This window comes from Trichosurus vulpecula, chromosome 5, assembly GCF_011100635.1.
Source record: "Trichosurus vulpecula isolate mTriVul1 chromosome 5, mTriVul1.pri, whole genome shotgun sequence".
Lineage (NCBI taxonomy): Eukaryota > Metazoa > Chordata > Mammalia > Diprotodontia > Phalangeridae > Trichosurus > Trichosurus vulpecula.
The window spans coordinates 269,909,999-269,933,552 of NC_050577.1; the positions used below are offsets into that span (position 1 = coordinate 269,909,999).

Here is a 23,554-nt window from a genome sequence, read left to right on the forward strand (position 1 = left end):
CATACATTCTCTGGCTAAATGATGCCCAGGCAGGGTCCCCCAATTCCTTGCTGACAGACCCCTAACAACACCCCCATTACAAAGACAAACATGCACACAAATTCAAAACTATGATGATTCTCCAAAGCTGGTAAAAGCCCAAACTTGGACTCAGTCACACTCACACCACACAACTACAGGGACTCCATTCCCCACCCTCAATGCACATATAATACATACAAACATAAACACACATACAGCACTCCCTCATGAGGCCCTCCCACCCTCGCTACAAACACACACGTGTGCAAGTGCCAATTCCAGCCTGCTCACAGATGAAGATCCAAACATTCACACCTATGTCCTCATCTGCACAAACAGATTCACTCCCAGAGATGCACCAAATGAAGATGCCATCCTGAGATGCAAAAGGACCCAAAGGTTAGAAAAGATGAATGGATAAGTCCCAGAAGCTGCAGAAAATTCTAAGCTCTAGTAGCTTTGAAAAGAACTTCTGGAGCACTTAGTGGCAGCTAAGTATCATGGAAAGCACTGAATGTAGAGTCAGGAGATGGAGGCTCAAGGCTATTTGTGTGACCCTAGGCAAGTCACTCTCCTTCTCTGTAATATGATAAGGTTGAACTAATTGATCTCTCAAGGTCCCTTCCTAAATCCTGTGATCCCACAGGCACAAAAACTCAGTCTTCTCTCTTATAACTACACAGTTACACATTTCTTCAATGCCTCCACAACCCACAGGTACCCACACACACACACACGTGCACGTGCACACATGTGTTCACACATGCATCCTCACTCCTCCACAGCTTCGCTTCATATCATCTCTCTCTCTCCCACACTCCTTTTCCCCTATCCATATCTGGACACTCCACCTCACAAAGTGCTCTTAGGAGCACCCCCAGATCAGCTCTCCCTGTTTCCACCCCTGCACCTGCTGTTCCCAGAATCCCCTTATTTCCACCCCATCCTCCTCTGCAATATCAAACCTTGAATATGCTGGGGGTGTTTATCCTTTCTCTCTGTCATTTGGTCTTCAAGACTTTGTGAAAACCTAGGGCTTTGGAAACATCAGAGAAGATGAAGATAAGACCCTAAGCAGAACTTCCAGGCTGGTTTAGACATTGCAAAGAAAGAATAAGTAACAAAAGATCAAGAGACACTAGGTACCCCTTCCTATGACACCCTAGACTAGGGGTTCTTAAGTTTCTGTGTGTCCTAGACACACACACAAAAGGCAGTGTAGCGAAGTCTGTGGGACTTGCCTCAGAATAATGTTTTTAAATACATAAAATAAAATACACATGATCACAAAGGAAACCAAAGGTCAGTGCCTCAGGCAGGGCAGCAGGGGGAGATAGAATTTTTTTCCCCTTCAAGCGCTAGATCCCCTGAGATGGGTCCATGGACTCTCAACCCCAGGTTAAGAACCCCTACTGGAGAGTCTGCTCCCCCAGTCCATCCCACCAGATGCAATTGTCCAATCTAGAGATAGGACAATGGGGACGAGAGGGGGACTTAACAGCTGAGTGATATTGGACAAGCCACATCACGCATCCGAATCACCTTTCCTCATCTCCAAAATGACCAGGTTGAACAAGATAATTTTAAATTGCCTTCTGACTCTCACACTCTAGGATTCTGTGACTAAGCAGGTTGTAAGTAGGATATATCCGAACACACACACACACACACACACACACTCACACTTCTAGGTAGTGAGTCCTATCTGGGGTAGGAGTAGGAAAACGAACAGAGCCAAGGGGACAGACATCAAGACAACTGCCCTGGGAAGTCAGGAGACAATCCTCCTCCACTGCCTGTTTCAGGGGCTCTCCACCCACACTAAATGTTGTGCCCACCTAAGGTCTCCCCTGAATCTCTCCTGCTGTAATGGACAGCTGGCATGCTAGCACAGTTCACAGTTATGATGGTGGGAGAAAGGAGCGGAGGGGTGGGGGGAGGGAAGGAGGAGGATGGATCCAAAGGCTGGTCATGCCCAGTTAGTGAAGGCAGCCAGCTGTTTCCCCAGGCTGGGTGAGCTCAGCAAGATCTAGGGAAGGGAAGAGAACTAGGGTCTCTTCAATGGAAACTTGGACTGTGGAAGAGTCCTACGAGCCCGTGCTTTGAGTTCATGAGGTGAAAATGAGGTGTCAATTAATATTAAAATGAGAGCCAGTCCCTAGGGAATCAACAGTCCTGCTGGGATCCTCTGCCCTAACCCCAGCTACCCACAATGTCCCAAAGAAAACTGAGCCCCTAGAAGTATGTGTAAAGAGATATGGCCTGGGCAGGTTGGAGGGAGAGCAGAAGTTATTTTGGGAGGTGGGTGTGGAAGGGGATCTAGAGCAAGGGAGGTGGGGTCAGCTCGGGAGGGGTACAGAATAAACCCACAGAAAAGAGAATTGCTCCCCAAATCCTTGAGAGCTTCTGCCTTACATTCCACATTTCATCTACATTTTGGTGTATTAAAGTCAAATTAATAGAAATCCCCACTGCCCCCAGGCCTCTGTCCTTGGTGCCAGAGCCGGTCCTACCTTCAACATAACAATAAGAAAAAGTACTTCTAACAGCTTTGTGAGATTTCACTCATCTTCCTTCTAGGAAGGAGATTCCCCTATATTCTTCACTCCCTTGTACTGCTAGATTACCACCCTTCCCCCCTCTAGCTAAAAAGTTCTTCCAATAGTCTAACGGCCTTTCCTCATGCTACAGCACTAGCTTTACATTACCCTTTATTCTGTCCGTGGTGTTGCCAAGGACCAACCTCATCATAAGGAGATACAAGTTGGACGGATATACCCTCCCCCCCCTCTCCTCAGTTCGGCCTTTCCCCCACTTTCCAAGGTCTATAATTCAATAAAGAAAAGAATCCATCCATTTCACAACACCCCACCCACCACACATATACACACACACACACACACACACACACACCCTCCTCCTCAGGGCTAAATTGCTGAATCCCATATGGCTGTATCTCCTAGCCTTCCTTCTCCTCCAATCCCAGCACAAGGCATAAACATTTCATAGGGATGACACTACAGGATTACCAGACCCTTCTGAGGTCATCCCATCCATCTTTCTGCTTTAGAGAAGGATTTGGAAAACCTCAGGAGACTAAACACAAAGCCCCCGCCCATTTATGGAAAGTCCTTACCGATGTCTAACCTCAGTCCTTCCTGCTACAAATCGAAGCCCCCTTTTGTTTTGCATTTTCATAGGATAATAACCCTAAAAAATATTTACTAAACCATCCATTGGTTCCTGCCCCTTCTCCCTGCCCCCGCCCCCAGCCCCAGTTGTGTCCCCCTTAAAAACCTGCCCAACCTGGATAAATACTAGGGTTTGGGCTCCGCCCGACCGGACTCAGAGGATTTCTGGGTTCCCGCCCAAGCTCTTGCCCTCTACCTTCCACCCACTATTTGGTAAAAGGCCACGCCCCCAGCCCGTGGCACCCTGGTGGTGACCCCCTCTGGCGCGGACTCGACAGGGTTAAGGTTTTGGGGTGGGTGGGGGTTCTGGGAGGAAGGGGTACGGAGCCAATCGGCTGCGGCTGAATCCCGGGGAGTGAGGATCCGAGAGCAGAGCCCGAGCAGCGACCGGGGCCAGCGGCTGGGGCAGCGACCAGGGGCAGGAGCAGCGAACAAGAAGCAGCTGGCTAGTCCCTCGTGCACTCCGGGAGCCGCCCCATCCCCCACCTTCACTGCAGCACCGGGTTTCTTCGGCCAGAAGGACCCAGGCGTCCCCGGCGCCCCAGCCATGGAGCAAGACAACAGTCCCCGGAAGATCCAGTTCACTGTCCCGCTACTGGAACCGCACCTGGACCCGGAGGCAGCGGAGCAGGTGGGGCGCATGGAGGCTTTGTTGGGCCGAGAGACAGGGGGCGGAGTAGCATCCCCAGGGCGGGGGAGGCAGTGGCTAGACTCGGCTGGACAGAGCTGAGAAGAGGGAGACTTCTGCTCTTTCGGGAAGTCGGGGAGCAAGAGGATCCATAGTCCTGAGGGGGCGCCCCTCCTGCCCCCTCTGACTGCTGTTGTACCCCTGTGTTGGAGGGGAACGATGGAAAAGAATTCCTGTTTAACAACTGGATAAGCACCGCCCCCCCCCCCGCATCCCTCCTATACTCAGAGCCACGAACCCATTTGGACCGTTGTGAAACAGACGGACAGACGCTCCCACTCTTTCTCTGTTCCCCCCCCCTCCCCCGCCCCTTCAGAGACACACGGCACAGACTAGCTCCCTCCCCAGCCTTATTGGGGAAGGTGGGGGGATGGGAGGAGAGATGCTGGTTCTGTCCCTACAACCCTTTTCCCTTCATATACCATTCACCTCCCCCCACCCCGCCCCGGGGCGGGGGACTAAGGATCTCCCACAGTTTCACAGGAAGTGTTGAGGGGCCAGGAGGGAATTAAGTTGATAAGAGAGCCCAAAATAACAGGGAGGGGCTGTTGGGGGGGGGAAAGAGGGAGGGCAAAATGTAGCCCCAGCTTTTAGTCCTGGAGGAAAAGAGTGATGAGAAGGAGAGTTAGGGGGCAAAGACTTGGAGTAGGCAGGGAACAGAATGGAAAAGGATCTTCCCCCTGCTCTGACTAGGGATGTAGTCTGTCTTCTGAAGCTCCCATCTCCTAGGGTGGAGCAAGGAACACCTGGACCCTCCTCCCAACAGGATGGCAGGGGAATAGTTGAATTACTGGGAAAAGGGCCCTCATGGGCCCTTGGGGGAGGGGTGCCGGACCTTGGGAAGGGGGCAAGGGTCTGAGTTAGACAATATGCAGATGAGAAGGATGCTACATGCAAATGATGCCTGGTTCTCTGGGATCCCCCCCCCCCCACCTCTGGACCTGGGCAAAGGAGTAGGTGACATAGCCAGGCCTTGGGCGGCCTGACCTGAGCTATTTTTAGCTCAGAGCAGCCTGGCAGAGAAGGGAGGGGAGAAAGAGTGGACAGAGAGGCCAAAGGGTGAGGGCTGGGGCCACTGTGTTGGCAAAGGGCTTCCAGGCAGTACTATAGCTCCACCCCACACAAACACACATGGCTACCAACAAATTGCCAAAGCTTATTTGCATAGTTTTATACCTTATTTACTCTTTCACTAAGACTCAGAATTGGCCTCAGTCAGTCCAGAATCCATCCAATTTCAGTTCTAATTTCCTGATACATACATTATCCTCCCCCCGACCTGTGTTCAGCCTAGAGTCTCTCTACCTGGAAAATATCCCAGCTGTCCTCTCTGGGATCCTGAAGGGAGGATGTTCTTTCTGCCCCAGCTCTTTGGCAAAACAGAGCCCAGATGTGAAGGAAAAAGTATTTCTCTCCCACTCTCCTTCCCCTCCCCCCCTTCTCTTTAGGTCTCTAAAGCAGGGATTCCCCAGGTGCCCACTAGAATAGTAGGAGGTCAGATGGGAAGGACAGATGCCTCCTCTAGGCCATATCTTTTCTGTGCCCTTCCCCACCTCCTCTGGACAGGCGGATAGAACCCGGTCTTATAGGGATGGCCAGATATCCTAGTCTCTGATAGTCTTCTCTCCACCAGTCATCGAAGAAGCTGTGGCAGCTGCAAAGTGTGCGGTTAGGCCTCAGGAAGATCTCCCTGAGTGTGGGGGTGGGTCCAAGGGGGATGAGGGGAGAGCTCTATCTCTAATGAAGAAATAATATCTTCCACCCATTTCCTTGTCTTCAACTTCCCAAAAGATAAGGAGATAGAGAAGATGACCTCTGGCTCAGAACGAGGGGGACTGATGATAAGAGGCCATGTGTTTTGGGGGTGGAGAGCCAGGCAGAACTAACATGAACTGCTTCCAGCTGGTCTCTTCATCCCACTGTCATGAGTTTATTCTTTCTTTGTGGTCAGGGGAAGCAGGTGTGTGTGGTTGGAGAGAGGAAGAAAAGAAGAGGAGGAGGGATTTACAGAAGTACAGACAGCAGCCAGGTTAAGGGCCCTTGCCAGTGGAGATGAAAAGGGGAGTCAGCCAGGAGGGCTCTTTCATAAGCTCTTTCTCTCCAGTCTTCTTAGTAAACCTGTGTCTTCTTGGTCCAAAATTTGACCTCCAGTATAACCTTATTCTCCCATGCTGGCATGTCTAGAAACCTAGGGCTTGGGACAGCTAGGTGGAGGAGTGAGTAGAGGAGTCGGGAGGACTGAGTTCAAATCCAGCCTCAGACACTTGACACACTTACTAGCTGTGGGACCTTGGGCAAGTCACTTAACCCCAATTGTCCTGCCTTCCCCCCTGCAAAAAAAAAAAAAAAGAAAAAAGAAAAAAAAAGAAACCTAGGGTTTTAGGAGAATAGCTGGCTAAGCTAAGGGAAGAGTCTAGGAGGGAAATGATGATGACAATTACAAAACGTTTACATAATATTTTATGGTTTGCAAAGCATTTTCCTCCCTACAACCCTACAAAATAAGCAGTGTGAGTGTAATTATGCCTATTTTCTAGATTTTGAGGCCCAGAGAGATCAAATTGTCAATTCAAAGTTTATTCCCTTCATTTTACAGGTAGCAAAACTGAGTGCAAAAGACTTATCCAAGGTCATACAACCCACTGCTTCTGACTCCAAATTCAGCACCCTCCCCATGACACCAGTGACCTGCTCATTGCCACACAGACACTAAGTGACAGGGCAAGAGATTTAAGCTTGTCTCCTGGCTATAAATCCAGGGGAAGGACTCAGGAATTTGGTGGGCTCTGTCCAATGAGGCAAGAGGTAGGAAGAAGACCACGAAGTCATCACATGGTCTGTCAACCACCTGCAGACTAGCCTGGGCATAAATCCAGACTTGGAAGTTTCTGGGAGATTTGAGGAAGCTTTGGAAGTCTATGGAATAGCTCAGGTCTATGGGAAGCCCTTACTGAAGCGGCCTGCTGTGCGCCAGACACTTTGTTGGTACTGGGGGGACATAGAGGTGACAGTCTCTGTTTGCGAAGAACTTTGGAAATGGTAGGAATGAATGAAAACAAATGAGAGATCCAGACAATATGTAATAAGGACTCTAGAAATTGAGAGTTTAATTTTATCTGGGGAAAAATGATGAGTAGAGAGATCAAGAAAGGCTGCAAAAAGGAGGTAGCACCCAAGTTGGGCCTTGAAGGAAGAGAGGGACTTGAAAGAAATGGGAGCTGGGGGCTAGGGGTGGGGCAGAATTGATTCATGGCATGAGCTAAGGAGCAGGATGGATGGGGACAGACCTCAGAGCTCCAGGCCAACCTTCTCACTTTGAGCATGAGGAAACTGAGTTCAGTGACTTACCCAAAGTCATAAGTAGTGAGTGACAGAACTGGGATTTAAACTCAGTGCTCATACTCAAAATCTAGAATGCTTGCAACAGGCTGTTGCAAAATTAGAAGTCCTGGGTTCAAACCTTGGCTCTGTCACTTGCTGCCTAAGTGACATTGGACAAGTCATTCAACCTAAGGCCTCCATTTCTTTATCTGCAAAATTAGGGAGTTTGATGAAATTACCTCCAAGATCAAACCCAGCTCTAGCTCTATGATCCAATGGAGGGAAGGAAGGAAAGGAAAATAAGATGGAGAAGAAGGAAAGGAAAATAAAAGGAAGAGAAGACAGAGAGGGAGGAGAGAGAAAAGAAAGAGAAAAACAGAAAATGGGAGAAGAAAGATGCAGCAAGGGAATGGAAGGAGTAGGGAAAAGCAAAAAGAAGAGATAGAAGAGGAGGGAAAGATAAAAGGAGAGAGGAAAAAGGGAGAGGATCTAGGGAAGAAGAAAGAACCCAGGGAAGAGAAAGAGGAGAAAAGGAGAGGAATCCTGGATACTCTTAATCGTATTACAGCAAAGGGCTAGGAAGAGTGTTGGATTTTTAGAATAGGGAAGATCTTTCTATTTTCCCAGCCCAAGCTGGGAGACTATGGAAAGAAGGGATGTTCATCAGATCATAATATGCCTTTCTTCCACAAAAGATTATCTATTTAGGGTTGAAAAGGACCCCACAGGTCACTTAATCCAATTTTAATTTTAGAGATAAGGCCCAAAGAGGCTTAATAACTTGCCAAAGCTAGTTTTCCAACCCAGATCCTCTGCCTCCAAGGCCAGTATTCTTTCCACTATCCCTCAAGGGCCTCCAGCACTTAGTCATACACACAAGTGAAGGATATACAGATGGACATGCCACTGACCACATGGCTATTTGTACGGGTACACATGTTATCAGACTGGTGTTGTTAGAAAACTTGAAGTGTCATCCATCAATCAACAAGCATTTCACTATTTACTTCCTGGGAACTGTGCAAAGTTATGAGGATACAAAACCAACAGTGAAATAGTCCCTGCTCTCAGGGAGATTACATTCTAAGTGGGGAAGACAACATATGTATATAGAAATAGATCCATAATGTACACAAGATGAAATCAGAGTAGTTTGGGGGGGGAAAGGGGAAGGGTGATTAGAAGAGGCTTCATGTAGAATGTGGCACCTAAGCTAAGTCTTGAAGAAAACCCAAGTTTTCAAGAAGCAAGGGGAAGAGAGAATACAGTGAATGTGGAACAATAAATCAGCCCGTATGGCTGGCAGAATCACAGAACAGGAAGAGAATAATGTCTAAGAAGATGGGAAAATTAGAACAGGACCAGGTTATGACGTTTTAAATGCTGAACATTCAGAGGATCTCAGGATGGGAGGAAGGGGACAGGGCTCGAGGAAAAATATAATGAGCTCTGTTTTGGACATGTTGAGTTTGAGATGCCTGGGGGACATCCACTTTGAGACATCCAAAAGGCAGTTTGCGATGTAGGACTGGAGCTCAGGAGAGAGATTAGGCTAGAACTGGGAGGCATCAGTATAGAGATGGTAATTGTACCCATGGGAGCTGGTGAGATCACCAAGAGAGAAGGTGCAGGAAGAAAATAGAAGACAGCCCGGACAAAGCCTTGGGGTACGCTCACAGTTAAGGGATATGACATGGATGATGAATCAGCAAAGGAGACTGAAAAGCATTGAACAGAAAACTAGGAGAATCAGGAGAAAGCAGTAAACCCAGAAAGAAGAGAATATGAAGTGTCACATGATGCACAGGGGTCTAGGAGAATGAGGACTGGTAGAAGAGATCATTAGGTTTGACAATTAAGATATCATTGTAACTTGGGAGGGAACAGCCTTGGATGAGTAATAAGGTCCCAAGCCAGATTGCATGGTGTTTAGAGCATGAGTGGAGAAGACTGTGGAGGCACCCAGTGGAGATGGCTTTTCAAAGGGATTAAACTGAGAAAGAGAGGGTCAGAGGATCATCAATCTAGAATCTAGGGACCTCAGAAGCCATCTAGTCTAACCGCCTCATTTTACAAATGAGAAACTGGGACCTAGATAGATTAAGCAATATGCTTAAAGTCATACAGGAAGTTGACTAGGTGGGATCTGAACCTAAATTCTCTGATTCGAAAGCCTCTGTTCTTTCCATTGTCCCACACTATCTATAGGAGGATAGTTAGGAAAGATGGTGGGACCCAATAAGGATCGACTAAGGGTTGGTGAGAGCTGAGTGTGTTTGAAGGCAGTAAGGAAAGAAGGTTTAGATAGAGGGCGAGGGAAAGTTATTGAGGGGGAATGATAATAGGGTTAATCTTCTGGAGAAGGCAGTAGAGAATGTGAATCAAAGGCCCATCTAGAGGGGTTGGCATTGGGGAAGAGAAGGGCTACATCTTCATCAGAGACTAGAGTAAAGGAAGAAATGAGGGGGATGAAGTCAAGGAGTTGTGAGATGAGAAGGATGAATTGTCAGATGTGGAAGAGAGAAAAGAATGTTCTCAGCAAATAGTGTCAAATTCAATAAAGTATGAAACAAGAGCCTCAACTGGGGGTGGGAGGAGGTAGGGTGGGAGACAAGATAGGATTTGGTACAGCCTCTGCAGGAAGTAGAATAGGGAAGCAATTAGAGAGAAAAGGAACTGTCTGGCTTCAGTGAGGGCCCAGTTGAGAGATTAGATAACATCGATTTGTGATCTAATCCGTGTGGTTGTTTCAAGACTGGCATCAGCTCCGTTCAAGTAGCACATGAGTAGAAAAGAGACAAATGGAGGGAGTAATCCACAGTTAGGGTTTGCCAGGGCACAGCAATAATACAAGGGAGCAAGGGATCTGAGAATAGATGGTGTGGAATTGGACTGGTTCACTAAAGGGTCTAAATGTGGAAGGAAGGATGGTAGAGCCAGAGCAGAGGTGATAGCCTGGCAAAATAAAGAGGGGTACAGAGATTGAAGGTCATGATGAAGATGAAGAAGAGGCTTGAAAGGAGTGAGGCATAGGGAAAGATGGAATGATAGAAGAGTATAATCAAAGAATTTCAGTTTTTGATCATGAAAATGGAAGACTTAATGAATGATTGAGAGTGTATGGCCATCTTTGTGTGTAGCTGAGGTGGAGCAGAAGAATAGGTCAGGAAAGAGCTACAGATTGAGTAACTGGGAGGTCTACATGTATGTTGAAGTTGGTGAGTAGCTGTGTCACCCTGGGCAAGTTGTGTAACCATGTTTGCCTCAGTTTCCTCATCTGTAAAATTAGCTGGAGCAGGAAATGGCAAATCATTCCAATATCTCTGCCAAGAAAACCCCAAATAGGGTCACAGAGTCAGATACAATTGAAAAAAGACCGGACAACAACAGCATGAGTTGGTGGGGAAAAGAAGACTGTGAGCCAGGCACTGAACTCAGTGGAAGAGACATGTGCCTCCAGGGAGAGGAAATGTCTTCTTCCCACCCCACCTGTCATTCCCCGTTCCTTCCCTGAATTGTCCCATTATTCTTCCTCTTATGCAGTTGAAAAGTCCTGCCTAAAGTCTAACTTTAGTCCCTCCTGCTGCAGCAGAAGGGCAATTTGTGGATAGGAAGAAGAGGAATCCCATATGTGCTAAGGATCCAAAACTATGAAGAGATTTGAAAATGGAAATTCATTTGTCTTAGTATCCCAGCACCTTGCACAGTTGTTGAATGGTCTCATGATACAGTCTTTGCTCTCACAACACTACTTTTCCTCTCCAGATTTCTCTGAGGACTGAATAATCCCCTTCCAGTTCTGTCTAGCCCCTTTCTCTTACTCTTCGATACCAATGTAGTGCCCAGAAAGTGGGAAATCCACATCTCCAAGGTTCACTTTCAGAGTAGCCAACCCTGTTGGCAGCTTGGCAAAGGAGCAGTAGTTTGGGTAAGGTCAGAGAAGGGACTGTTACAGGTGACTTTAGATGGGTGGGGCACAAGATTTCCCAGCCACACCCCATGCCCTAACCAAGGTGCTGATATAATGAAAAGAGCACTAGACTTGGAGTTTGAAAGACCTGAGGTGGACTCCTCACATCTGATAGCACAGGTATGACCACGGGAAAGGCACATAACTTCCCTGGGCTTTGGTTTCCCTAGCTACAAAGTGGGTAGGATCGTTTGTGAGGATACGTATGAAGTCTAAGCACTTTACAAACCTGAAACATAATAGAAATAGAAGCAGTTACTATTGTTATCAGGATTTTGGATTCTGGGTCCTTTCTGTGAGCCTCATCAGGAGCTGCCAAAAGGTCATTTGTAAGAAGGTCAGGGATCCTTCCTGGGGAGAAAAGAAGGGACATTGGGGAAGAAAGTAAGGGGATAAGAGATGCCAGTAGAAGAGTGGCCAGGAGGAGATGAAAATAGACCGAAAGGAGGCTAGGAGATGCTAGAGTAGGGAGTGGCAGGGACAGAGACTGAATGTGATATTAGTGGGGAGGAAGATAGTGCTGGGGGACACTGGTAGAAGAGGGTCTAAAGAGATAATTGGGAGGAAAGAGGAAGAGCTGGAGAGAGTTTGGGGATACTAGGGAAGAGGGAATGGAAGACACATAAAGGATGAAGACCAGTGACTAGGAGAACACTGGAAAAGGAGCAGGATCTGGCAGATTATTCAGGGAAAGGGCCTGAGAGTTACTGGTGGGTGTGGGACTGGAAACGCTGAGGGGAAAGGGACAGGATAAGACATGAGGAGATGGGGACGAACCTAGAAAGGATTTTAATGTCCCTGGGCTGGGAGAATGAGCTGAAAAATGGCTGGAGCTAATTCATCATGTTTGGGGTCCTGTTGGATCTCCTTCCATGTCACCTCTGAGATACGAGCATTATGGAGGTGGAGAGATTCTCTACAGATGCCGGCACACCAAGGGTCCATATTTCTGCTTGGTGGGGAAAATATCCTGATTTCCCAAGGTTATTTCTGGCCATTGATCCCTGGACAGTAGTTTGGAGCTGATGCAGCCACTGAGAAGGGAGGGGCCCATAGCCAAGAAGGAAGAATTGAGGCAGTGGGAAGGGCTTCCGGGTTATCCAGGAGAAGCCAAACCTGGGCTTGGGACTGGTCCAGCCATTAACAAAAAAGGTGTTGGAGGATTAGAGATCCAAACTTAGAGGGGACCATAGAGGAGGCAACGTGGTAACTACTGTATTATATGAAGACGGATCATGGGATCTTCGGAGCACCGTTGATAACAATAATGGATGATGTAGAGCGCTTTACAGTTTGTATCATTTGATCGTCACAACAGATCTGTGAGATGGGTAGTGTAAGCATTGTTTTCCCCATTTCCTCATACACTAGGACACTGAGGCCCAGAGAGCTTAAATGATCATAGGATCATAGTCTTAGAGCTGAAAAAGATTTTTGAGATCATCCCCCTGAATCCCCTCAATTCACAGAGAAGAAAACAGAAGCCTGAAGAGATAAAATGACTTGTCCAAGGTCACCGTGGCAGGGCTGGGATTCAAACCCGCTCCAAACCTACACCTCTTTCCATTTCGCCCCATTGACTCTCTTTGTTCTGCGTGGTATGAGGCAGACATATGTGTGTCTTCTGGTGTGGTTATGTTGGGCGTACCTTAAATGGAACCGGGTCGAATCCGTTTGTATACCGCCCTGTTGGTCACTAGGACTCTGATCTGTCTGTCTGATGAGACTTCACCTCCCCCTTTTTTGTACCCTCCCAGATCCGGAGGCGTCGCCCCACCCCTGCCACCCTTGTGCTGACCAGTGACCAGTCATCTCCAGGTAACTCAGAAGCCCCCTGGGCAGTGAGGGAGCACACCATGATGCCTGGGTCCCACTGTGGAATAGGATACCTAAGTCTGAGGGGAAAAGCGAGGGCTGGAGGTAGGAAGTGGGGTCCTTGGGGCTCCTGACTGAAGTGAGGTTGAGGATGAAGTGCCTGGGTCTCAGGAACAGAGTAAAAGCTGGGTGCAAGGAGGAAGATAGGGCACACAGAGCTGGGAAAAGCAATGGACAGGGGTCTGGATGCTTGTATTCCATGGGGGTATGGGGGAGATACCTAGTTCCTTGGAGATAAATGAGATTGGGGAAGATGTGCTAGGTCCTGGTGAGTACATTCAGAGCAGGCTGGGCTAGCAGGAAAACTTCCTTTGCTTTCCCAGGGATGAGAGCAAGGGCTGGGAGGGGCTGGGCACCACCTGCCTCCTCAGCCCCCCCAGGAATTGGGCTGGTCAACTGATTGCCGGTTGCCACAGCAACAGCCTACTAGGTTTCTGCAGTAACTGAGATGCTGCTGTTCCTCCCCTTCCCCCTTCCCCAGGAGAGAGGCAATGACATCTGCAGAGGAGGGGGCCCTTCCTCTCCCTACTACTCCCTCTCACAGCTCCCAGAGACTTGGGAGTAAAGTATAAGATAATGCAAGAGGGAGGCCAGGAAGAAGCTAGACTCCAAGTCACCAGGGTCTCCTCCAAGGACCCCCTTCAGGGGAGAGAACAATGGGAGGAGAGTAAAAGGGGAAATGTAAGACTGGAACTTCAAAGTCATCCTCTGCCTCCTAGCCCAGGGCTCCAGCCAGGATGGACCTGCTGTTGTCTGACCCTCTCCTCCCCTCCCCCACCCAAGCCGGCCTCTGAGCAGAGCCCCATCCTAGGCACCAGGTGGAGAGGAGAGAGCAGCAAGGACAAGCCGCTGGCCAGCGTCCACACAGCTCCCAGGCTGACGGGCAAGAGTCCCAAACCCAGGGAGACAGAAAAAAATGGGAATCCCAGACTGCAGGCCCAAAGCTTAAGAATAGTGCAGCCTGGAGAAGGTAGTCAGAGAGGGCTTCTGGGAGGAGGAGAGTAAGAAGCAGCATTTGGAAGGAGACGAATTCAAATCCCGTCAGCAGCAAACCCTAATAACACGATGGTTGTGACTAGTGGCTAGCTCCTTGGGTGCCTTTCCTCACCTTCCCTTAGAAACATCAAGACATGGTGGAATGGGTGGGGTCCTAGTGGCAGGCAGGAGCCCTGAGTTCTAATCATGATTCCTTGATCGCTTGGCCACTTCATGACCTTGAACAAGTCATTTCCTTTCTCTGGCCTCAGTTTCCATGTTTGTAAAATGAGGGAGCTGGACTAAATGATCTCCAACCTCTGTTCAAGTTCTCAACTTCTATTTCTATGATTCTTTCTTCCTCCATTATTCCTTCCCCAGAGATTGATGAGGATCGGCTTCCCAACCCTCTGTTCAAGGTGAGTGGATCCTCCACATGCCACCAAACTCGTTCTCTCTGTGCCCTGAGGGCAATGGAATGGGCAGGGGCCTGGCCCTGCCCCCAGGAACCAAAATGAGACAGGGAGGAGGGGGACGGGCCTCAGGGCCGGAGGTCCCAGCTTCATTCTATGTCCCTTACAGTCCACATTGTCCATGTCTCCAAGGCAGCGGAAGAAGGTGACTCGGACCACACCCACGATGAAAGGTTTGGGGGACCCTCCACACCCTCCCACTCTTGCCTCCTTCCATTTCCTCTTCTGCTCCTCCACTTGGGGGTCTTTAAATCTGTCAGGCCCAAGGCAGGTATCTGAAAGCAGGGCTTCAGGGTCAGTAATGGGTGAGAAGACCTCCCAGTGAAATGATTTCTGAAATGGGAAAGCGAATCCGCAGTATCATTGGCCCCGTCCCTTTGCCTCTCCCTGGCAGCACATCTTTGGGCAAGGCCTTTCATTTCTCTGGGTCTCAGTTTCCCTGTCTATAAAATGATGCTGTTGAACAACAGTCTCTCGAAGACTGAATCCCATAGGACTTTTTAATCCATCCCAGTCAGAGGAGAATCTCTCCTGTTCTCAAGACCTCTCCGCATTGCTTCCCTACAGGAAAGTCCTTTCAAGTGTCTCACCTAGTTGACATTCCATAACTTTTTTTTCAGTCCTCTGGAAGGGAAAGAATTTCAGTGGGTCCAATATCCTACAATGTCAGGACCCTGCCAAGATGTCAGGATCCCGAAGTTGTTGAATTTCGGGGGCGTGGGGCAGGGTAGGGGTAGTGGATCCAGGGGGACTGTCTGGGAAAGCACATCCAACATACCCCCTCCTTCCATGTCACTGCCCCCCTCATCCCCATTCTCGGAAGAGCTCCAGATGATGGTGGAACATCACCTGGGACAGCAGCAGAAGCAGCAGGGGGAAGAAACTGAAGCAGCAGCCGCTGAGAGTGAAGGAACACAGGAGTCCTGCCTGCCTGAGATTGGAGACACAGAAATGGATTCAAGGCTGAGCCTCACTGGAACTGCCCAGAGTATGTGAGGGATGGGGAGGGATTAACACCAGGGGACATCCTGGTCCCCTCGACCTGTGGGAGTAGGGAGAACAAAAGAGATTTCCCTTTAAAAGAGGGGGTGAGGGGAGATCTAGTCCCAAGGCTAAAGCATCTCAGCAATGCAGGGAGATTTACATACATTTTCATCTCATTTACATATCATTCCTAGCAGCGGTTCTCCAACTCCCCAGGTTTGTCCTCTTCCATTGCCCTCTCCCCTGGAAAAACTCCAGGTTAGCTCTTTGTGAGTATGCCCAACTTGATCCTGGGCTTCTCTCCAAAGCAGAGGGTAGGACAGATGGGGAATCTGAGGCAGCAGTGGCCCAATCGCCCCCAAGCCCCCTCCCCAAGGCAGACCCTTCAGGGCCTCCAGAATCCATCCCCAAGATCTTTGTGAGTATCCCCAGCTTGATCCTGGTCTTCTCTCCAAAAGAGAGAGTAGGAGAGATGGGGAATCTGGGGCAGCAGTGACCCAATCACCCCCAGGCCCCCTCCCCAAGGCAGACCCTTCTCCCTTCCCCAGGGCCTCCAGAATCCATCCCCAAGATCCAGGAGACTGGCAGTGAGGAACCTAGCTCAGAGGCACCAACAGTTCATATACAACCTTCAGGCTCCAGGGGGGCAGACTAGGTAATGAGCCCTGGAGCTGGGTGGCTCCCCCAACAGAAGGGTCGGTGGGGGCTGGGGAGGGCAAGGAGGGAATGACGGGTTTCAGCCTCTGAATGGGGTGTTCTAGGTGCCCACACCACCTCTGAGGGTCAAACCAAAGTAGGTGGCCTGGAGCTACAGCAGGAGGGCTTGAGGTTAGACATCAAGAAGGAGTCCCTGCCTCTGGAATAGGTAAAAGAGAGAGATTCTGGGAAGTGTTGGTGGGATAGTGGAAAAAGCACAGGTGTGGGGGTGGCAAGAGCTGGGTTCAAATCCACCACCACAAACACTGTTCTCAGTTCTGCTGTCACTAGCTGAGTGACCCGGGCCCATCATTTCATTTCGCTGGCCCACAGTTTCTTCATCTTATAAATTGAGGGAGACTAGACAATACCAAGGTCCTTTCCATCTTTGTTGGGGGGGGAGGTCATGGCCTGGGCTGGGTCAGCAGGGGTCCTGACAGGGAAGGGACATAGAGAAGATGATCCACCTTCTGAGTCTCAGCGTACCCTCCATGTCCAACGCTCTGCTCTTCCCAGGGGGAGAACCCTGGGAGGAGTAAGAGGAAAGAGGCTGAAGTTGTAGCAAGAAGGAGGGAAGTTAGATATTGGTCCAGAAGCAGGAAACAATCGGGGCCTGGACAGGGTGAGCCCCAAAGTGTGATCTTCACAGACCGTCTTTCTTGGCCCTGACTCGTCGTCCTCTCCCCACCCCCACAGGTCCGAGGCCCGTGAAGCTGACCAGGAATCGAGGCTGGGGCTGGGGCCCCTATAAATGCTGATTCTTTTCTTCTTGTTTCTTCACTCCTGGGGGAAAACTCTTGTTTCTAAAAAGTGATAAATTTGGTGTTGGGGCTTCAGTGCCTTTCTTCTTTCCCAGATATGAGGGCCTGCCGTGTCCTTGTCTCCCCTCCCCCACCTCTTAGCAAGCCTCTGGGGACTGCAGAGACAGCCCTGTCACTCAAGCCACAAGACAGACATCAGCTTTTATTGCACGGCCGAAGGGAGGAGGATCACATACACAAGAACTAGCCATTTGCTAGGGGAAACTGCTGCTGGAACTTGTCTCCCTGGCCATTTTGGAAAATAGTCTGGGCCCTATGGCCCAAGGCAGGGGGGAGGCCAAAATGACCTTGGGAATCTCCCGGCAACCTCTTTGCAATGTCAAGGAAGGAGAAAGCCCTGCCTTGCTAGAACTAAGCTGGGGGCTCCCTCTGGTGGCCAAAAGTTGGCACGACGCCCTCTACATAGGCCACCTCTTCTGTCTAAATCCAGGAGGTGTTCTGAGCATCCAGGCAGGGAACAGGAAGGAGGCCAAGTTCCCAGCTCAATTAACCGCTGTTACCCGCTTTGTGGGTTTATCAGCATCTCTTCTCCTTGCCAGCTGTCCTGGTGATTCATGCTTCAGATAGAACATGAGCTAGGTAACCATTAAGACCCTTTCTGACTCCAAGATCCTACAATTCTGTGGGGTCCGGGCCAGAACTCTGAAGGGGTGGGTGGGTGTGTGTGTGTCTGTGTGTGTGTGTCTGTGTGTGCGCGCGTGCACCGCGTGCGCCTCAGCCCATATGCTCCCAGCCATGAGTTGGAGACAGGGGCCATTATTCACCTCTGGTCTTCTCCATCCCCATCGATAACAGAGATGACCAGCATGGAAGCCAAATCCATTAACAAAGGAAGGGGATGATCATGTGGACGGGCTCTGAATTTAAAAAGCCATCCCCACTAACAGCCCCTCCCACTATCCCAGACATGAAAGGGACAGGACCAAAGAGATGAAGCCAGTGTCCTCAAAGTCACCCAGCACAAAAGAGAGATGAAGCTAGGCCTGTGCTCTCTCTCTTCCCTAGATGCCTCCAGTTGGGTGAGAAGAGAGATCAAATAATTTTGCCTGTGTTTTCCAGCTTACAAAGAATCTTCTTCACAACGACCCTGTGCAGTAGGCCATGCAAGCACCCAAAATGACAAGAGTGATGTCCATAATCCCTGGGGGGCAGTGAGGGGGCCAACTCGGGCCCAATTCTTCTAACCCCATTGTTCTTTCTGTTACGTGCCACAGATACAGCCTGTGCCATCAGACTCCTGGCCAGGAGGGTGATAGGTAACTATCAGATTTGAAGTTGGTAGCGGGTGGAAGTAATAAGTACGTCCAGCTTCATCTAACCCAGACTTGCCAGAGACAGATCCACAGCCTAAACAGGGACCCCTCAGGGCCGTTCTCCTTCCTTCCCTATGATCTAGGCCATCTCTTCAGGGACCAGGATAAAGACTCAAACCATACCCACCCCATCTCTCACCCTTCATCCCAATCCCTGCTCCTCTGTATCCTTCCCAACCCAATCTCCCACACCTGCACCCAGCGCCTCAGATTGAAAGATGAAGACAACATCAGACCCTGTCTCCCTCCTTTATTGGTCTCTGGATGTAGCAGTGGTCTGCAAGGAGGGGGTGGGGAGAGTCACATGCGCCTCTGTCCCCAGTCCCCAGGTAGGGGAGGGTGCTGGGGCAGGAGGGGAGGCCAGCATGTTCAAGAAACCATGGTGGATACAAGACACATGGAACACAGCCCACTGTACAGATGTGCTGAGCAGTATTTACACGGAGGGCAGGGTCACCTCAAATTTGGTTTTTCCTTTGGGGGTAAGAGGAGGGGAGAAGTAGGGGGGCACTTTCCCCAAACCCCACCCAGCCCCCTGCCTATGGCTACCCTGGGTTACTATCCCAAGAGGGGTAACCATTTGGGAGAGGTGAGTGGGCCCAGGGACTGGTTACAGCATAGGTCTGTCATCAATAGTGGATTTTTGGATTGCACATCCCTCTTCCCATCACACAAATACTAGCCCTGGGGCACCCTCATTCAGGGTGGCCATGCCTGGCAGGAGCATGTATGGGGAGCATGAGAGCTTGTGCTGGTTAAAGGTATCCTCACAAGGTGCTTGTGTCAGGATCTCAAAGCACTTTACAGACATTGGTCGGATGGAAGCTGCCCCCCACCCCAACCAGGGTGTCCTATGTTAAGGACAGGGGTACGTTGGACTCAGTGTAGGGGAAGTAATACAAATGGGAGCTGGGTCCCCAGCCTTTCTCATGCTGCTGAAGCCCCTGGGGGTGTACCTAGATACACAGGCAGCTCTCTCTCCTGGCTCCAGGCTCACATTCAAAATGGGCGAGAGGAGAGATACCTAGGGGTGTGAGGCCAAGAGTAAAAGAGGTGGGGGTCAGGGAGAAGAGGAGGGCCTAGAACAGAACAACTTGGGGCAAAGGTAGAAAGACATCTTCGGAAGCCTGGTGAATGAGGGAAACTGGGAACATCATCTCCCTCCCAGCTTTAAGAGACCTACCCACATGTCCTGCTTTGGCCCCTCCCAGGGGGAGGAAACTGGGGCCCAGACCTGCCAGCGAAGATCTGGGATGGGGGTCCCAAGGGGACCCCCAAAATGTATTGCTCAGAAACTTGGAGGCAAGAAGAGTATTGCACTGGAGGGGGCTGGCATCAATGATTTTCCCACCCCAACCCTTGGGGTAGGAGACAGTCCAGGAAGCTTCTCCCCCACAAGACACCTGGTTATTTGTGGGGGAGGGGAGAAGTCCAGAGGAAGTGGGGTTAGACAAAGCTCCCTGGGTTCTACTGCCTGAGAGGAAAGTGTACCCCATTATGGGGGATGGCAAGGGGCTTCTTACTAGGGATTGGCAGGCTCAAGCCCAGGCCCAAATGTCCCCTTCCCCCAACCCCACAATCTCTGACATTTGGCCTTTGGGGTCATCCATCTGCTCTCTTCATCCTCGGGTTCCCCTGCCTCAGATCCATCTGTCATTCGAGGGAGCCAGTCCCAGTGAGTGGTGCTGATGGCGTCAACGACTTTGGGCTACGGTAAAACCTGGGAGGCAAAGAAAGGCAGCTCCAATCATCCCTTATGCACCCTCCTCCAGACCCAGCTACCTCTCTTCTGGTCCATGTGGACGGGGATCCTGTCTAGCCTGATAACTGCCCCTATCATCCCGAGATCTCACCTAGGTTGGCGGGGAGGGGAAAGGGGGACACGAGGAAGGACAAGGAGATTCTTCCTCATTTGTTCTATTCAATCCTCCAACTCTTTCCTCAACTTCCCCAGAGGGAGGTTTTTGCTAAAATCTAAGCCCCATCCTCCATGAAACTGGGAGATGCTCTGTGGTGATGGGGAAAAAACAACAGCCTGAGAATCGGGACACCTGGTGATTACAGTTCTGGCTCTGTGACCTTGGGCTAAGTGACCCCCTATTGGGCAAATCAGCAGGACCTACATTCAAATCTTACCGCAATGTCAGTTTTCTCATCTGTAAACGGTAGATAATACCTGCCTTACAGGTAGTTGTGAGGATTAAACGAGATACCATGTAGCGTGCTGTGCAAACCTTAAAGTGCTACATAAATGCTAGCTGGCATTATTATCATTAATACTGTGCTATGCTACCGCGTTCTGGTCTCAGTTTTCCAATCTGCGAAATGTGCTCTTCTCTCACTCCATCAAGTCACCACAGGCAGTGTTTAGGGGAATAAGGTTGTCTGTATCTAAAAGAATTTATTTTCATTCCACAAGGGAACACAGTGGTCAGTCAACTTATGTCTTTAGTTAAGGGCTTAGAGAGGCGATATGTCATGATGGATGGAGGACTTGACCTAAGTGTCAGAAAAACTGAATCTCTTAAGATCCCTTGACTCTAGTATTCTGTGATAGCGAGAGGCACAGGTGGATGGCATTTCCCAAGGGATTCTGAGATTTCTCGGCCCTAGCCCTGACGCTAGCTGAACCACCCCTACCTCTTCTTGCCTTGTGCTCACCTGAGCCTGGGCCCAGGCAGCTAATCCAGGTTCCCATTCTGACTGAGCTCCTCAGCAGGGGACGAAGGAGCCTCCTCTTCACATGGGGACAGCTCATCGATGGAAGTCTGATTGGTGATGCCTGATGGGAAGGTGGATAAGAGATAGATGTTCTACCTTCCCAAGTCCCAGATCTAGGGCAGGGCATGGTCACTTCACCTCTATTTAACCTACATCTCATAGGAGATTCATCCTTCCAGCACCTTAAAAACCTCCTCAGTCCTCATCCCTGAGGCTGTTTTCCCATGTGAAAATAGTGGATATTAATATTTCAAGTGCCTGTCTTACAAGTTCGATTGGAAGGACACACTTTGCAAATCTTAAACTGCTATTTACATTAATTACTATTTGTAGTATTAACATGATTACCTTGGCTATCTCTGTTAAGTCCTTCCTGAAATCTAGCTTGACTGTCTCCTATTCTATTTGCAGGGCATTCCCTCTTTTTCTGCCCTCCCTCCTTAGCAGGGAGGGGACAAGGGGCCTAGGAACCCTGGTGGGTAGTTTAAGGAAGGGTAGAATCAATATTTGCCCAACTTCTTTTTCCTCTCTGGCACCCCTTTCCCAACCAGGACCTGGTACCTACCACTAGCAGCTCGCTCCTTCCATTTCTGTTTGTTCTCCTGAATGTATTTGGTCCAGGTAGTACGAAAGCTGACCAGGTCAGGGTTGAGGTCCCCAGGTTCCCTAGAAAAATCCAGAGAGGGCTGATGCCTCTGGGAGCCATGTTATGGGAAATCCCATCCTATATAGAAATCTCTTCCCCTAACTCCTACCCCCAACCAGTACCATGGATCCTGAATGATTCCCAGGGTGTTGGACCCCAGGCCAAGTGAATGGGAGACTACTTTTTTGCCTCCCCCCCACCACAAACATAGAACATGGCCCACAAGGAAAGGGTAGAGGAGGAAAGGGGACAAAAAATAATAGAAGCAGGTGGAAATCAACTATCAGAGTAATAATGAACTTGACCCCTGTATCTTCCATATCTACCTGCCTTCTCTGTGGGCCTCCCTAACACCCCAAAGCCAAAGGACCTGGGCATCCTTTGAGAACTAGATGTTGAAGGTTCCTCCCAGAAGCCCTCACCTAGGCTTTGTCTTTGTCTTAGAGCCATCATCTACCAAGGGTTGGACGCTCTTCTCAGCCACATCGGTCAGAACAGAGAAAGTAGGTTCCACAATGAAGTCAATGAAACCTGCATCGGGCGGGGGAAGAAAGGGGCAGAAGAAAAGGTGGACCAGTGGGTGAATGGAGTGGCAACGGTCCTGACTCAATTCAAAGCTAAATAAGATGCTGACCCTCAGGGACTAGGGCAGGGGTGAATGAGGGTTTTGACTGAATTCAAATACCAGATTCAATCAAAGGGCCGTACTTGAGGACCTAGAGGTCCACGTGTGGCCTTGAGGCTGCGGGTTCCCCACCCCTGAACTGAAGAGGGCTTTATAATCAATCAGCCCCATGGATCCCTACTGAACTGTGGCTCAGGTGAAGGTTTAGAAACTGTCTGATCCCGGCTTCAGGAAGACCCAGCGCTAGCCTTCATTCTCCCCCACTACCACCTCCCACCCCCCAACCTCTCCTCCCTGCAAAGCCTGGTGGTCACTCACCGATTTGGGACTGAGCCACCAGGGTAGAAGTTCGGTCACAGAGTGGGGAGAAGGGCAGGCCCAGCTCTGCCTCTTTGTCCCCCTAGGAGAAAGAGGGGAGGTAGGGGGAGATAGAACATTCCAGGCTAACCTGAGGCTTTTCCAGGTATGGGCTAGAGGACCCTGGGAGGCAGGGTTTGGGGAGGGAACTATGGAAAAGGAAAAGAGGGGCTTTGGAGTAATTTCTGTGCCTTTCATTTGAAAATCTAAGACATTCAAGGGCTATTCAAAGGAGCCCCAGTTATTATTGTCTTTGGATATGCAGAATAAAAACGTTTATTCCCACTGGTGAGTATCCAGTCCTGAGAGAGCAGCTGGAAGGCTAATGGATATTCCTGTGAAGGCCCAGAGGGATGAGAAGGAAACTGAAGTCAAAATTCGACTGAAAGGCCCAAGACACCTCCCCCCTCCCCACATTTCCCTGCTTCTTGCCTCCCTCTCATTCCTACTCAGAATGGGTAAGAGAAAGGTCCTACTGCCAGAGAAAGAGAGACAAAGAACAGAGTGCCACACTGACCACATACCTGCCGGAAGAATTCTTCCATGAGGGCCTTGGTCCACCGGCTGTGGACTGACCACTGCTTGGTAGGGTGGCTGATGTCAGCAGCATGGAGCAGGAGGGACAGGGCCTTGGATTTGTCAATCCTGAGGTGTGAAAGACTGGCCATTCTTAAGAAGAAACCCTAGGGCACCCACTCACACACAGCCTCAAGGAGGACCAATCTACACTCAGACACACACTCAAATATGAGACACTATGGACATTCAGGAACTTCCTCATACAAACACTACCAACACAACACAGACTGAAGGCCTGTCCACATACAGAATTAGGTATGAGATGTTTATATGCTTGTATATATGCATATATGCATAC

The 23,554-nt window shown here is 49.7% G+C and overlaps 2 protein-coding genes across 6 annotated transcripts in view; one reads left to right on the forward strand and one right to left on the reverse strand.

The window, feature by feature from the left end:
• Positions 1–3,567: 3,567 nt before the first annotated feature.
• PPP1R1A (protein phosphatase 1 regulatory inhibitor subunit 1A) lies at positions 3,568–17,030 on the forward strand. 5 transcript variants are annotated; one of them, XM_036759955.1, is made up of 7 exons: positions 3,568–3,843; positions 12,949–13,009; positions 14,423–14,460; positions 14,624–14,687; positions 15,338–15,502; positions 16,047–16,153; positions 16,891–17,030. In XM_036759955.1, the coding sequence occupies exons 1-6, from the start codon at positions 3,760–3,762 to the stop codon at positions 16,151–16,153; spliced, it is 519 nt and encodes a 172-aa protein (XP_036615850.1). In that variant the 5' UTR covers positions 3,568–3,759; the 3' UTR covers positions 16,891–17,030. The 5 variants fall into 5 exon arrangements, with proteins under 5 accessions (XP_036615850.1, XP_036615853.1, XP_036615851.1 ...); XM_036759958.1 differs by lacking the exon at positions 16,047–16,153 and adding an exon at positions 16,260–16,363; XM_036759956.1 differs by lacking the exon at positions 16,891–17,030 and adding an exon at positions 16,260–16,348.
• Positions 17,031–18,563: 1,533 nt separating this feature from the next.
• PDE1B (phosphodiesterase 1B) overlaps positions 18,564–23,554 on the reverse strand; it is a 35,583-nt gene continuing 30,592 nt past the window's right edge. Inside the window, exons 11-16 of the mRNA XM_036759960.1 lie at positions 23,202–23,322; positions 22,639–22,720; positions 22,118–22,226; positions 21,615–21,715; positions 20,990–21,110; positions 18,564–20,048 (exon numbers count right to left, since the gene is read on the reverse strand). Coding sequence (XP_036615855.1) covers positions 21,010–21,110; positions 21,615–21,715; positions 22,118–22,226; positions 22,639–22,720; positions 23,202–23,322 — 514 coding nt within the window. The 3' untranslated portion in view covers positions 18,564–20,048; positions 20,990–21,009. The remainder of the gene's footprint in view (positions 20,049–20,989; positions 21,111–21,614; positions 21,716–22,117; positions 22,227–22,638; positions 22,721–23,201; positions 23,323–23,554) is intronic.

Coding starts and splice junctions, on each gene's coding strand:
- PPP1R1A (XM_036759955.1), top strand. CDS start 3,760: ATGGAGCAAGACAACAGTCCCCGGAAGATCCAGTTCACTGTCCCGCTA. Junction 3,844..12,948: donor ACCCGGAGGCAGCGGAGCAG/GTGGGGCGCATG, acceptor GTACCCTCCCAG/ATCCGGAGGCGTCGCCCCAC. Junction 14,688..15,337: donor GACCACACCCACGATGAAAG/GTTTGGGGGACC, acceptor CATTCTCGGAAG/AGCTCCAGATGATGGTGGAA.